This window comes from Abramis brama (genome assembly GCF_963993115.1).
Source record: "Abramis brama genome assembly, chromosome: 14".
NCBI lineage: Eukaryota > Metazoa > Chordata > Actinopteri > Cypriniformes > Leuciscidae > Abramis > Abramis brama.
The window spans coordinates 7,506,523-7,522,511 of record NC_139976.1 but is presented as its reverse complement, the minus strand read 5'-3'; the positions used below and the strand labels follow the sequence as shown (position 1 = coordinate 7,522,511).

General features: G+C 36.7%; 1 protein-coding gene across 6 annotated transcripts in view; it reads left to right on the top strand.

Annotated features, from left to right (window-relative positions):
* Positions 1–213: 213 nt before the first annotated feature.
* ttyh2 (tweety family member 2) overlaps positions 214–15,989 on the top strand; it is a 63,579-nt gene continuing 47,803 nt past the window's right edge. For all 6 annotated transcript variants that reach the window (XM_084134656.1, XM_084134654.1, XM_084134652.1 and 3 more), the window contains exon 1: positions 214–650. In XM_084134656.1, coding sequence (XP_083990782.1) covers positions 522–650 — 129 coding nt within the window. In that variant the 5' untranslated portion in view covers positions 214–521. The remainder of the gene's footprint in view (positions 651–15,989) is intronic.

Below are 15,989 nucleotides of genomic sequence, written 5' to 3'. Positions count from 1 at the left end.
CAGCATTTATCTTTTTAAATATATTTTATTCTAACTGGTAATTTAAAGCTAAACTCTAAAAGCAAGAATATACCCAATCTCTACTGAATCTCGTTTTCAACGCAATTAAACCACCATAAAAAAAAAAAAGTTCCGAAAGAAAAAAACTGCCTCTTTTCTTATTCAGGCGCGACCCCGAGTCCCATTCGTGCGCTCATTCAAAGCAAGCTCGCTCCCGACTCTTGAGCAGAGAATGAGCGCACAACACGCGCAGGAATGGCTGCGGCACGAGACCAGGATTTAATGAAATAATTCCACGTTTCACGTGAATTCTCATGATCTGCGATTTGGGGGAAGTATTCAGAGATCTTCTTATGTACCTTTCGGCACTTTTGTTTCAGTACTCAGTCTCTCTAATGTCCACATCCATGGCTTTTGTTTGAAAAGACAAGACACCGGAGAGTAAACGGGGAAGGAACACCCTAATTGTCTACCGTCTCTATCTGGGAAAGTGATTTATTCGTCTCCTCGACTGCTGAAGGATGTCGTCTGCACGGGTTGATTATATCGCTCCTTGGTGGACTTACTGGCTTCATCAGTTTCCTCATGTGAATCTGAGGTTTCAGCCGCTGGATCACACATTCAAACCGCAAGAGGAGAACTACCAGCAGGTCAGACCGTCTGTTTATACTGTCATACAGAGGTTCATGGTTCACACAGTCAAGATAAGCTTTGTGCACCGCACTGTCACACTTAACGTTAGTTTATCTTTGGGACTCCGTGTTATACTTCAAAAATATAGCAACTTGAAAACATGTTTCGGAAGTCATATTCCCGTTTACACTCTTGTCAGTTTGCATTTGTTTACTAAGATTTTTTTTTTTTTTTACCACAATGTGTTTTAATTGGAGTCAAATTTGAGCCCAGACAAAAATGCTAACGTTACTATATTGGACAACATTTTGTGGACTGGAGCTTCAATGGGTTTTGTTTAGGTCAGAGAGAGAACCCAACTAAAAAGTCAGTCTTACCTGAACATGATGAACTCAAGACCAGTCTTAAGTAGCCTATCCAGATGCTATTATAGTCTACTTTTTGACTATTTTGGATTAGTTTTTATTTTAATATTTTAAGTTGTCATAATTTTGTTGCATGTTTGTGTCATTTTATTTAATTCATATTTTAATTTCATATTTAGTTTCATCTTAGTACATCAAGTTAGACATGTTAAAATTAGTAGGCCCTATGTTTTAGTTAACTTGTAATCATAGTTTAAAAACAGTTTTCACTGTTCAGTGCATTTTCACTGTTTGGCCTTTGAGAGATTTCAAGTCCATTTGTTTAAATCGCTTAAAACTGAGGTTCATACTTTTATGAGAAAGATTATGAAAAAGATTGCAAAACATTTTCAGACGTCCTTGATTTAAAGAGCCCTTATGCAATATGATGATGAATGAAATACAATGTATTTTCACATGCATTAGTTCTCTGATTTGTCCTCGACTCTAACAGAAGTAATGTTTCTTCCCTGGATAACAGGCTCTTTCTGAAAAGTACATGCTTTCTGGTGCAACATGGTTAAAACCGCAGTAATGTTTATCTGCTGGGTTTTGATAGGTTCAAATTGGGACGTATTAAGTACACTGCATCTGACTGACTATCACTGTCATAACCAAAACCACATTTCACAGGCAGCATAACTGGATCTTATTTTGAACCAGATTCTAGAATTCAGATTCACTAAATGACCAATTTCTCACCCAGACTATAAGTTACTTGAATCCGTCCTGAACCTGTCTTTGTTATCGTGATGTGGTTCTCCCACTGACCTGCATCAACATCCAGTTGATTAGAGATGGAGCGAGAGGAATGTGACAGAGCATGGAGGGGCAGAGAGCTCATTGCTGTAGCTGTCTGTTTCTATTAAGGCAGATGGTGTAAATGGAGGCAGAACGAGACCAGATGCTGCGGTGTGAAATCAGGCGCTCACGCTGGGTCTCGGAATCAACACCGGGACGTTTTCAGATAGCCCGAGGGATCCTCCTTCATAACCCATTTTCCCCTAGTTTGTCAATCTAAATGCTCTGTTCCCGCTGACGCTGCTCTTTGAATCCTAATGTGGATTTTCAGCAGAACGGGAAACTGGTGGGATCTCTTTCCTGGGGTTTTGGCCTGGGAGACCATTCATATGAGCTCTCTGCAAAGCTAAGAGACTGCTGCTGTGCTTTATATCTGATTGCTAATGTTTATTATGAGCACCAGGCAGATGATGTGCTCTCTATAGAGACTCGCTGTGTTTAATCGTTTCAGCAATTTAGCCAACACTAAATGGTCCAAATGATTAGGAGGTAAAGATGGAATTGGTGAAGAAAAATAAGTTTAAATTCATTTCTTGTTCTGTATTTGTTCCATTGCATCCTTTGGATTCAGATGACAAAAGGTTCGCATTGGTCACAATGAATTTAATAAATCAAAACTAATATCTATAATTTAAAAAAATATAAAAAAATATAAAAACATTCCAGAGAGTGTAAAATGTGTTTATATATATTAATGCGTATTTATTTATCTAATTATTGTTATTTATTTCTTTACATCATACATTTACATTTCAAAAAATATATAGGCCTAAAAACATTCTATACTATAAAATCAGTTATTTATTTTATTATTTATTTGTTTGCTTTGCATGCTTTCTCTCCTTATTTGTCGCTGAAGTGAAAATATTTCCTCTCCATGTTTAGATCTAGATTCCCCAATGAGCAGAGGCCCAGATGGAATCTGCAGACGCTTTTTTTGTGTATCTTCAGTACTGATTTTAGGGGGGAAATCTGTGGAATAAATGTAAATATGGTCCAATATAATAATAAACAGATCTTTTTTTGTGGAGGTTTGTTGACGCAGATCCCTTTTGGGTCTGTTAGTGAGGACAGCGACTAAGTAGACGTCAATTCTAGAAAGGACCAGTCGTCAAGTTGGATATGTGTTTGTGCGTTAGATGGGTCAAAGGTCATCTGTCCATATGATTCATTTATTTCCTGCGGGGATGAATTGCTAACAGCTGTTTTTTTTTTCCTCTCCCCATCCCAGACAGAGGATGCATCTGTTTGATTCACACCATAAAAGGGCTGTTTGTGCCCATTTATTTAAAGACACCTGTAGACATATTTACTTGCCGTTTTTGTGGTTAGGATTACTGCAATCTACAAGAAATTAGACTTTTGAATAAGAATCTAAAGGCTACATTTTTACTCTGGGTGGTTGCCAGGGTGTTGCTGCAGTTATGGGTTTTAGTGTGTTGCTGTGTGGTTGCAAGGGTGTTCTGGATTGTTGTTAAGTGGTTGTTTACTGGCTCATGTCAAAAGAGTTCATATGTGACCCTGGACCACAAAACCAGTCACAAGGGTCAATTTTTTAAAATTGAGATTTATACATCACCTGAAAGTTGAATAAATAAGCTTTCCATTGATGTATGGTTTGTTAGGACAGGTGACTTGTGCGACTTGTGACTGGTTTTGTGGTCCAGAGTCACATATGTGATAGGATATTCTTTAGACTTCTGATGACTTCTCCTCATCAGGCTGCATGATTTGAGGTACCATATATGTCTGTTGCACAAACTGTTCAAGATGACTTAATTGCTTGTGTTTGATACTTAGGGTCAAGTTCAAATCAATGAGCATGATGAGCATTAGTAACAGTGATGCTTGCCTTAGCACACACTACTAAAAATGAGGAGAGAGAAGGGTTATTATTTTCAGATGCAGATGGACGAAATCTGTGCTTTAGTGACCTCTATGAACCAATACTGAAATCCCCAGTCATCTGACTCATCTGACCCTCAGGTGATGTAGCCTATTTCCTGATTTTTGTTGTTGTGGTTTTCTCTTTCATTAATGTGTTATTTAAAGGCAAAGTTTGAATGTAGGGATGGGACGGTATGAAAATTTAATATCACGATTATAGTGACCAAAATTATCGCGATTATCAATATTATCACGGTTTTGTTAAAACGAGATGAAAGTGTTTAAAAAGAGTTGATGCTCACACTGAAGACATTTCAACAAGTTTTATATTTGAAAATCAACAAACAACAAATAACAAGCAGCTCTATGCACTTTTTAAAGCATTTCCTTCCTTATAATGACAGTCGTCAATAGCAACGCATTATAACACCGCGCACATCCATTGTAACGGCCGCCTGGTGTTAAGTAATGTTCATGACATGAATGTTGATGTGCCTTTAAGATAACTTCTTCTATGGCGTACGTTATTGTATGCATGCTGTTTTTATGTGAGCGCGCACGCACAGTGAGAGTGAGATTGCTCGCGCAAAGAGGAAGATGCCCGCTCTACAGCTGACCGTTGTTTTATTATAATGTGTTTACTTCCACTTTGATTTGTAGCAGGGCCGGAGTGGGGCCACTTTTCAGCCCGGGAGTTTCAGGCCCAAGACCGGCCCACTTTTTCCATGGTGGAATTCCAAATTAGCACTTTTTCTAAATCGGATAAATGAAGCAACAGTTCAGCTCGTACTATTGCGTAGTTTATATTAATACCATGGGTTAACAAATAATGTAAAGGTTAAATAATAATTCACTTTATAAGAAGCAATTGCGACTTTATTTCACACAATTCTGACTTTATATTTCGCAATTCTGACTTTATTTCTCGCAATTGCGACTTTATATCACACAATTCTGACTCTATATCTTGCAGTTCTGACTTTAAAAGCAATTGCAACTTTATTTCACGCAGTTCTGACTTTATATCTTGCAATTCTGACTTTATAAGAAGCAATTGCGACTTATTTCACACAATTATGACTTTATATCTCGCAATTTTGACTTTATAACACCCAATTGCGACTTTATATCACGCAAATTCTGACTCTATATCTCGCAATTCTGACTTAATAGCACGCGATTGCGACTTTATTTCACGCAGTTCTGTAGCCTATTTCCTGATTTTTGTTGTTGTGGTTTTCTCTTTCATTAATGTGTTATTTAAAGGCAAAGTTTGAATGTAGGGATGGGACCGGCCCAGGCCCAAGACCGGCCCACTTTTTCCATGGTGGAATTCCAAATTAGCACTTTTTCTAAATCGGATAAATGAAGCAACAGTTCAGCTCGTACTATTGCGTAGTTTATATTAATACCATGGGTTAACAAATAATGTAAAGGTTAAATAATAATTCACTTTATAAGAAGCAATTGCGACTTTATTTCACACAATTCTGACTTTATATTTCGCAATTCTGACTTTATTTCTCGCAATTGCGACTTTATATCACACAATTCTGACTCTATATCTTGCAGTTCTGACTTTAAAAGCAATTGCAACTTTATTTCACGCAGTTCTGACTTTATATCTTGCAATTCTGACTTTATAAGAAGCAATTGCGACTTATTTCACACAATTATGACTTTATATCTCGCAATTTTGACTTTATAACACCCAATTGCGACTTTATATCACGCAAATTCTGACTCTATATCTCGCAATTCTGACTTAATAGCACGCGATTGCGACTTTATTTCACGCAGTTCTGACTGTAAACTCTGATATGTAAAGTATGGTACAGAAAGAAAGAACTAAAATATCTAGCTATGTCACATGCTGCATTCCATTCAACTTGGAATGTCCAACTTCCTGCTTGGAACAGTTCGATAGAACAGAAATCACTTGAAATCAGGCTACAAACTTGGACCAAAATTTTAAAAGCTGACTTCAAGATGTGATGGTATGACTATGATGAACATGGCCAGGGAGTTAATGATAAAAACATTCGTATGACTTAATGAAAGAGAAATTTTGAAGAGCTGTGCTTGTAATCCATGCAGTTGCAGAAAGTAGAAAGGGAGCTTTTTGGAATTAAAAAAGATGCAAACGCGTCATAAAATTCTTGCAAGCCGTTTGTGCACTTAGGCCAGCAGTAAACACATTTTCCATCCTTCCTGAAGACCTCTTTACATCCCCCGTAAATGAACATTAAGTGGAAAGAGCAGTTTAATGTTTGTTTTTTAATCGTGAGCGCATTAGCCATCCAATCTCACACCGAGACAATACCATTGTCTGACTTGATTAAAATAGAAAACACTCGCTGGAAAACAGCCACTTGAAGAGTCTGGTCTTTCACAGTGTCTGATCAGTTTGATTTACAAATCAATTGTGGTTTGCAACTCTGCATATCTATCTGATCACTCAAAAAAAAAAAAAAAAAACAGGCCTTTTTGTCAAAGTTGGAATTTCTGCACAAGGGTCACCAAACGGAAATGTAAAGCAGAACGGTTTCCTGAACACTGTCCCTATTTTCCATTGTTTGGACAAACAGATAGTCCTCCTGTCCCAAACAGTGTGCAGTGATACTATGTCAGGCTGCATGGTCGTAATGTTCAAATGAACAGAAGAGTGTTTTAATAGCACCACAGAACCACAGTGTTTACACTTTTGAACCTACAAATTGCACATTTGTCATTGCACATAAGTTGGGATAGGAGATTTCATTTTATATTAAAAAATACTCTCTTCAGTTTTAAGATGAAGAAATGTTTGCTCAAAGGCCAACATTGACTGAGTCATACATCTTATGGGAATAAAAATGCCTTGTGATTTATTTTAGAGTAAATATATTTGGAATTTCCCCTGTGCTCATGTTGATCATTACTCTGAGAAGGGCGGTCAATATTTCAGTTCGGAAATATTTTATAGACCATTTGATTGGACAAAAACATGTCATGCCAGATGAATCATCAATATTTTTGTTCTGTTTTTCAATTTCAAGTAAAAAGGGTTAAGGGGAAATCTGAGGTACATGTAGAGGCCATCATTTTTCTAAACGGTCAGTTCTATTCGGGCTTAACACTCACATTTGCCCTTTTTCCAACCATTCTGATGTTTGGGCAATATTTCTTGCTCAAGCCTTGACTTTGGTGTACTTTGTTTGCTGATAGTCCTTATTTATGGTCTCCCAGGCTCTGTTTTATCACCTCAGGCCTGAACCATGGCACTTCACTTCAATTTTAGATGTAAGACGAGATAAAAGCCGTGGTCTTGATTTATCACCAGTCGTTTTAATTTTTTTCTTCCTGGTCTGGTTATGTCAGCAGCACCCTTTTAAGTATTTTCTGCACTCGATTCTGGGTGGGCCAGGTTTCTTAAAACCACAAAGATTTTCTCAGGAAAAAGCAAAAAAAATCCCAAAAAGGATGTTAAAGCTGTGACCACTTTAACCAAATCAGGCCGATCAGGGATCCATGGTTTGCTTAGCTAGTGAAGAACAGAAATATTTAGTTTATGTTTGACATGTGGTGGTAAGTTAAAAGCTCAGTGGTCTTTTGCAATGCAAATAAGCAGTAAAACTAATGCCATGGCATCTTGTCCGTAATTGTACTGATGCACATAGTAGCTAGCAAGAGAATATTTCCAGCAAATATTGTTAGATTAATGATAGTGCTGTGGCCAAGTTGAGAGAAAAGATGATTGTCAGCTTTTGGAATTTGGGTCAGAAATGTTAGTAAGGACCCGGGTCTCGGTGAATAGTGTTATTGTACACGTAATGGAATGTATTCTCCAAGCCCACTCATAGTCAACACACTGTTACATCAGTCAGTCTCTTATTGAGATGTATGGCTGGTTGTGACATACTTCATTTTAAAGTTAGGTATTAATTTTTATTACTACAATGAGCATTTTAATGTCAGTGCATTGAAGCGTGCATGTATTGCATGGCATTTTCATTTCCCAAACAGCTCAGAGGCAGGCTGTTTCATCAGTTTTGTAATCCTTGCATCAGTTTCATCAGTTTTGTAATCCATCACCTATAGTTTGCCTCCCGTCAGGTCTTTATGGCACTTCGGATGGAGCATTGTCTTCAGATTTGAAAGAAAGTTTAGCAAATGAAATGAATCCATTGCCAACCTTTAAATATTTCTCAATTAATTTGATGGAATATTAATAATATTCACTGCATGATCATTAGGCTAAATATAATAAATAAATAGTGTCTTTTTATTTCAGTAGGTAATTTTGTTCATAATAGCCTAAATTGAAGAGGGTTTACTATAGCTGCTAAAGTTATTCTGCAAAAAGCATTTAGTTTTTTGTCAATATTTTTTATTGATTTTTATTAATCACATAAGAGACTGGCAGGTCTGTTTACATTTAGACTACAGTTTTACATTCCTCCAAGTTAAGTCTATCACTTCAAGTTGCAAGTACTGTTCAAAAGTTTGGGATCAGTAAGATGTTTTGAAAGAAGTCTCTTCTGCTCACGAGGGATACATTTACAGCATTCGATTAAAAATACAGTAACAACCGTAATATTTTCAAATATTAGTACAAATAGGGGTGGACGATATACTGGTAGACACAATTAACTGGTAGAAATTTGCCAACCGGTAGAGACTTTGGACCATCTCTATCATGGTTACGCGCTCACGTGACATTGCCGTGCTGTGGCATCGCGAAAGCTTATCACTTGCATGCGTTTTTAAGCATTGCTGTTCAAAAACAAGTGATTTTAAACCGTTGAAGTGCAATAAGCAGCGCAAGAAAGCTCATTTCTGTATGCAAGCCCCGTCTGAGAGAGTACCGAGTTCTTTTTGCCGCCGTATCAGCTTGAACGGTCAAATACACATACTTTTGTATCAAAATACCCATCTTTGCAAGTATCCTCATAAAGTAATTTATGTCTTAAGTGAACGTAAACAGTTGAAAGTGTATTCAGTTTTAAAGTGACAGCAGCCTAATATACGTACTATGCTTTTAATGTTAATCAAACAACAAAAGACAAAGTGCTCTTTTATTTTACACAGTAAAGACTTCTATTGTAGTTTTGTCCTATTGCTTGTAATTAGTATATTTGTTCTCATTTAAAGGGGTGGTTGATTTATTTCACTTTTCTAACCTTAGTGTGTAATGTTGCTGTTTGGGCATAAACAACATCTGCCAAGTTACAACGCTCAAAGTTCAAAGCAATGGGAGATATTTTATTTTAAAGAAATTGCTTTTTAAGGACTACAACAAACGGCTGGTAGGGACTACGACATTCCTCCCGGGTTAGTGACATCACTAACACTAAAATTGACATAAACCCGCCCCTGGGAATGCGATTTGTAGATTAACAAGACAGAATATGCTAATCAATGACTAGAGGATAACTACACATAATAAATTAACCAACTAAGTAACCAATCAGAAATGTTGTCTACATGTTGTCACTTCTTCTTGAATCTCTCCATCATTGTCTGACTCCGGTTTGAACATAAAAGGCTGAAAGTTTTTGAAATTTTCAGTGCATGTCTTTGTGAGAATAAAGGACACAAGCTCTTGAAGCTCCGCCCCCTGAGCCGGGAGCAGCAGCTCATTTGTATTTAAAGGGACAGACACAAAAACTGTGCTTTTTTGCTCACCCTCAAAAAGTGACAACTTTAATATGCTATATAAAAATATCTGTGGGGTATTTTGAGCTAAAACGTCACATACAAACTCTAAGTATATCATCAAATACTTATTACATCTTGTGAAAAGGGCATTATACCACCCCTTTAATCACTGACTGTTTACTTGTCTTCAGTAAGCTGTTTTTTTTCTTTACTTCGGCTATTCATTTTTTCTGAAACAAGCTACAGTTAGTCCAAAATGCAGCCGCTAGAGTTCTTACTAGATCAAGAAAATATGATCATATAACACCGATTTTATCATCACTGCATTGGTTACCTATAAAGTTCCGTATCAATTACAAGGTATTGCTACTGACTTATAAAGCCCTAAATGGCTTTGCTCCAGTCTATTTAACGGATCTTCTATCGCCCTATAATCCATTGCTCTCTTTAAGATCACTAAATTCGAGGCTTTTGGTCATACCTAGGATATCCAGATCCACCAAAGGAGGGAGAGCATTTTCACATTTAGCTCCAAAACTCTGGAATAGCCTTCCTGATACTGTTCGTTGCTCAGACTCGCTCTCCCAGTTTACAACTAGATTAAAGACGCATCTCTTCAGCCAGGCATTCATATAACATTTTAAATCTTACTGTTCAAACTACAATCTGGCCTCTAGTTCATAAATGCCAGAGGAGAACTGGCCCCCGACTGAGCCTGGGTTCTCCCAAGGTTTTTTTTTTTTCTCCATTGGGTCACCTGATGGAGTTTTAGGACACCATTAGGTCACTTGATGGAGTTTTCGGTTCCTTGCCACTGTTGCCTTTGGCTTGCTCAGTTGGGGATATTTTGGGGATATTAATTTAATTTTATCAATCAATAAATTTACACTAGAAACAACCTTGTTGTGTTATTTTGGTTTAATGCTGTGAAGCTGCTTTGATGCAATCTGTATTGTGAAAAGCGCTATATAAATACACTTGACTTGACTTGACTTGATATTGAAATTTTGATAAAATGGTGATATCATAAAACCTTATTTAAAGAAAAAATAACTATATTGTGAATGTGATATAGGCTATATAGGCCTATTGTTATCGTGATACAAAGTTGCTCATATCGTTATGTAAGATTTTGGTCATATCGCCCAGCCTTAAATACAATTTAAAAAACTTTTCCATTTTAATATATTTTAAAATGTAATTTGTTCTTGTAATGGCAAACTCTGAATTTTCATCATCGTTACTCCAGTCTTCAGTGTCACATGATCCTTCAAAAATCACTTTAATGCTGATTTGCTGCTCAAGAAAGACTTCTTATTATCATTACAGTTGAAAATGGTTGTGCTGCTTAATATTTTTGTGGAAACTATGATATTTTCTTTCAAATAAAATCTTTCTAACCTCAACATTTTGAACATTGCTGTATGTAACAGTATTCTGCAGTGCCCTTATCATCTTTCTTTCTTCCTCTCTGTCTCTTTCCTTTTTCTTTATTCGCCCAAAGCTCATAACCTGCTCCGCTCAGAGTTAATGATGTCCCAGCTGTGAGGGTGGGGAGGTTCATCCGAGCGCACTGTGTTGGAAAAGCCCCCCGAGGTTGCCCCCCAGACCCCCTACTCCGTTTCAAAAGCAGTGTAGGAAAGATGAGGACAGAATCGAGTGAGGCTGACTGCTCCGTTGTGGACCTTCCTAAAAGCTTGCCTCTGCTTTACTGTAAAACCCCAGTCATCCAGGCCCCTCATGGCCTTGCCTTGACACAACACTGGAATCTTCTCAAATATGCTGGTATATTGTTCACTGAAACTATTTGCAGTTTTGCTTTCACTGAGATCTTGGAAATCACCTGGAGATTACATTAGCATACATATTTTTTTCATTGATGTTTAATGGCTTGTTTAATGGTTTTACTACATATTACACTGACTTTCCCTGAGGCATATTACTCAATTTTATCATGTAAAATATGCAATTCTGCACCTCAAAGAGCATAAAAATGTAAAATTGTAGATTTCAGATCAATAGGTTGATGTGTCGCTCTTCAACGAGTCTAGTTCTCTCCCAGTTCCCAGCAGATGGGCGTCAGTGTGCTCCACACAGCTGTTCTCCACCTGCTGTGACCACATAGCTGAAGTTTGGCTCAGAACTTCCACAGAAAGCACATCCACCGCTTAGCTCTACAAAATATGGATGAATCCCAATTTGAATACTTTTACCAAGTACATTTTGCACTGGCAATGACTAATACTACACCAGTATTAAGACATTTCTTTAATACACCGATAATAATGTACCAATCTCGATACTTCATCATAGAACTGTCTCAAACTTTTGGCAGTGTTTTATTGTGATACTGAAAAGCTTCTATAGAACCTTAATGGGTTCTGCCAGGCGCTTTATATATATATATATATATATAACTTAGGGGTTCAGGGATCATTTAATTAATTTAGTTTAAATTCCTTTTTGAAATAACTCATTAAAGATGAAAGTATTATGCAATCATTTAAGATATTTCCCCTGATGTAGAACCTTTTTTGGCATAATTCTAATTAATTCTACACCACTGAATCTGGGCTGTTCAAAAACTGATAACGTTTTGAAGAGACATGTTTTTTTTTTCATGACAGTTGGAGATTTTCAGCAATATGAGTGACGCTGACCGTTGGAGATCCAAGTTGAACAGTTTGAAAGCTTGGCAACCTCCAGCACTGTCAGTGTGAATGCGGCTTGAGTGTTTTTCCTAACTAGTCACAACAAGTTACAGGTGATGAGATAACTTGGTTTCTCTTTCTGGAAACCAAGATATCTCATCAGTCTCATTGCTCCACATGACTGCATGTTTAGCAAAAAAAAAAAAAAAAACTGATTTGCAGATTAGCTTTAAAAGTAGACAGACAGTTTACATGTTTTTGAAAGGTCTCTTTTGCTCACCTGGGCTGCATTTATTTGATCAAAAATACCATAAAACAGTAATATTGTGAAATATTACAATTTAAAACAACTGTTTTCTATTTCAATTTATTTTAAAATGTAATGTATTCCAGTGATGGCAAAACTGAATTTTCAGCATCATTACTCCAGTCTTCAGTGGCGCATGGTCCTTCAGAAATTATTATAATATGCTGCTGATGCTAAAGTTTTTATTTATTGATCTCTTGCACGGATGCACACTTTGAAAAATCCACTGGAAATAGTACACGGTCTGGCCATCTTTCACACACTATTCTTAACGTGCTATGTAGAGACACACTAATGCTAATCTTTCATTCTATAATAGGACACATCATATGGGAATTGGGATTCAGCCTGTGTTTCTTATAGTTAGGGTGCATGGTCACTGATGCTAACAGGATACTGGTTTATTACAAGTCTCAAGTCTCCTAAACCTGTTGGGCTCATCTTTCTTTCTCAGAGAAGCAACAAATATTTGAGCACATATCATGTCGGAGCAGCTTTGTTTACATTCTTACTTATACCTGTCTTGTTGGCCACTTTCCCTAAACCTGACCCTGGGATCAGTCATCCATTTCCTCCATGTGAAAATATTCTGTCTATTCTGTTTAAAGGTCTCAATCTCCAGTATTATTTGACTCTTGTTTGCCTCAATATATATCTCCCCTCAGGCAGGAAACTACTTGGATCTGCCCTGTTTGTTCCTCGAAGCTTAAAGGCTTTGTCTGTGGAAGCTCATTTACGTCCAGTTTTACAGCCTGCCTATTCATGGAGACTGTGTGATTGGCATTTGAAAAGGGTGTTTTATCCAGGCCTGTAGCCAGCTATGCTCAGGTTGAGCTGTATGTCAGTGACCCCAAGGGAAAATCGGTCTCTGGATGTAGTGGACACTCTATGCAAACAAGCTAAAGAACATGACGGAGCACTTTACCGAATCACTGAACTGAAATAACCCAGGTCTGTTTGTGTTGAAAGGTATGAAAAGTATTTGTACATGAAAACAACTTCTTGTGCCTGAGAACTGGTGTGGTTGATGTTAATGTACCTAAATAATTTTGAAATTGGATCCATTCTATCCGTTTCCTATGGAGTTATTCTTGTGCCAATAATAATGAACGTAGCTTTTCAAGAAACTAATGAAAATATAAATTGAAACTGAATAAAATATCTTTGAAACTGAAAAAGTTTTTTGACTTCGTTTTTAATACACTGCATGTTTTGCTAACTATTTCTCATATTTCAAACACTGATCTGAACTTACAAATGCGCTTCCAGAGTTTTAATTTATGCTTCTGAAGTTTGCGCTTGTGCTTCTGGAGTTTTCGTTTACGCTGCCTGAGTTTTCGTTCGCTGTTCTGACACATTTCTCTCGTGGGGGCGGGGCTAGTAGCAGTGTGTTCTCATTGGCTACTGAGTTTTTGATTGACAGCTTCTTGACCTGGAAGTGAAGACGTCAGTGGTGTGTTTATGTGTGGATGTGAGCGTCTGTAATCGCAGCTTTATATTTAATTTGAGTGATATTAAGTTTATATCTGTATTTATTTGCTGCTACACTATATTGTTGAGATGATTTCTTATAGAAGGCATAGTACAGACGAATGATATCATTATCATTAGTCATCGTCGCTATCAGGATACTGGATAACGTTAGCCTACTCGTGGTAAGTCTGTGTTTTTTTTTGTTTTTTTTAATTAATACTATACTAATACTATTTATAATACAGTACTGTCTTTCTCAGTGAGAGCCCATAACATTATACAGCTGTGTTGTCTTGATTTAACTGTTAGTCCAATCATTAGGCTAACGTTAACTTACATGACTTGTTTATCTACATTCGGTTACAGTCTTCGATTAGATCGTATTTCCCCCTAGCCACCCCAAACAACATTGGGCTAGAGTACTGTAACTTACAGTATCTGTACTGTAGCCTACAGTACAAAAAGTACTGTATCAGTCAATGACCGATGCCATAGGACCAGAGCGCTGTCATTCACTTCCTGATTCAACTTTGGCAATGTAAAGCCTTTTTTACCATGCCAATAAAGCTATTTAAACCTGAATTTCTCAATTGCTGATTAATTTGCGATGCAGAGTTTTTGAAAGAGGAGAGACACGACTTGACCACAGACCACGTCTCTGTTCGTAATATGTAAACACTCAATTATTTTGAAGTATCGCCCTGGTTGCAATATTTTTTCTGATTACTTTGTGATAAAGATGACTGATAAAGCTATTATATGTATCTAGTATGAGTAACAAAATGCTTTTTCTGTGTCCATATTTGACTAATAATAATGAAAAAAAAAGTGCACTTCAAATGAACATTTCTGAGAAAAATGTTTAATCTTTAATAGTTTTTAATAATAAATATATGTCCAAATTAAAAACTTAATGCATGCAAGTAATTATGACTGAAAACATCCAGCAACTAGGGAATACACAACCATGGATATATGTTTATATAGGGCTATACAGCCACCTACTGGTTACACAACAGTATTACAGATGATAAATGCTGCATGACTCCGATGTAAATATTTAATACCGTAAAATCCCTTAAAACATTTATATAATTTGTTTGGAATAAATATTTTAAGTCTGCAACTTGTTACTATGTGGGAGTTCAAAGCAGTTTGTATTGTTAGATTATAATACATTTCCTCTCTCATTTTCCAGGAAGTGGAGCAACGTTTAAACAAAATTCTGATGCTGTCATAGAGGATGGAGTGATAGTACCAGAGATCCACTGTCCCTATCAGACAATAATCTTACTTTGTTCAGATACATCACCTTTGAATGACTGGGATCTTGATCTTCAGACACATGATTTATTTTATTTTAATATAAACTAGCAAATATTTCAATTTCTTTTAGATTAAAACAAACACAGTTCACAAGTACACAAGAGGTTGCACTTTATTCTTATTAATCTATGCTGATCTTGGATTAGCATACCAACAGCATATGAATGGTAAGGGCATAGTTCACCCAAAAATAAAATTCTCACTTATTTTACTCACCCTCATGCTGTCCCAGATGCATTTTACTTTCCTTCTACAGATAAACATGAATTAAGATTGTAAGGAAAGTAATCCATCTCTGCGAGTCCTAAACACACTTTAAACCACACACAGTGAGCGTGACGGTAATCCATGCGACCTCAGTGGATGAATCGATGCCTTCTGAAGTCAAACAATAGGCTAGATTAAAGAAATACTAATAATGTGACTGTTTTAACTATTAAAAATCACTTCCTACCAACTGTCTTACGTACATGGGTTACAATCCACTTGTATTATGGACTCACAGAGATGGATTATTTCCTTTAATATCTTTGTATATGTTTATGTGAAGAAGAAAGTCATATACATCTGGGATGGCATGAAGGTGAGTAAATGATGAGAGAATCCTCATGTTTTGGGTGGACTATCCTTGTACTGCTTGTGTCCAGTCACTGCTTTGTTATTGTACTGCAACAGGAACTGCTCAAAGAATCATTGCAACATTTAAAATGTATATGAATTTTTAAAATGTATTCTGTATTTGTAATTGTGCATTTTGTATAGTAATCTATATCATGAGAATACTGTGCATTACATGTATATTATGCAGTTAATGTTTTGTGGATTCTGGTCTTTCCGGTCACAACATAATTGCATCCAAGACTTTCA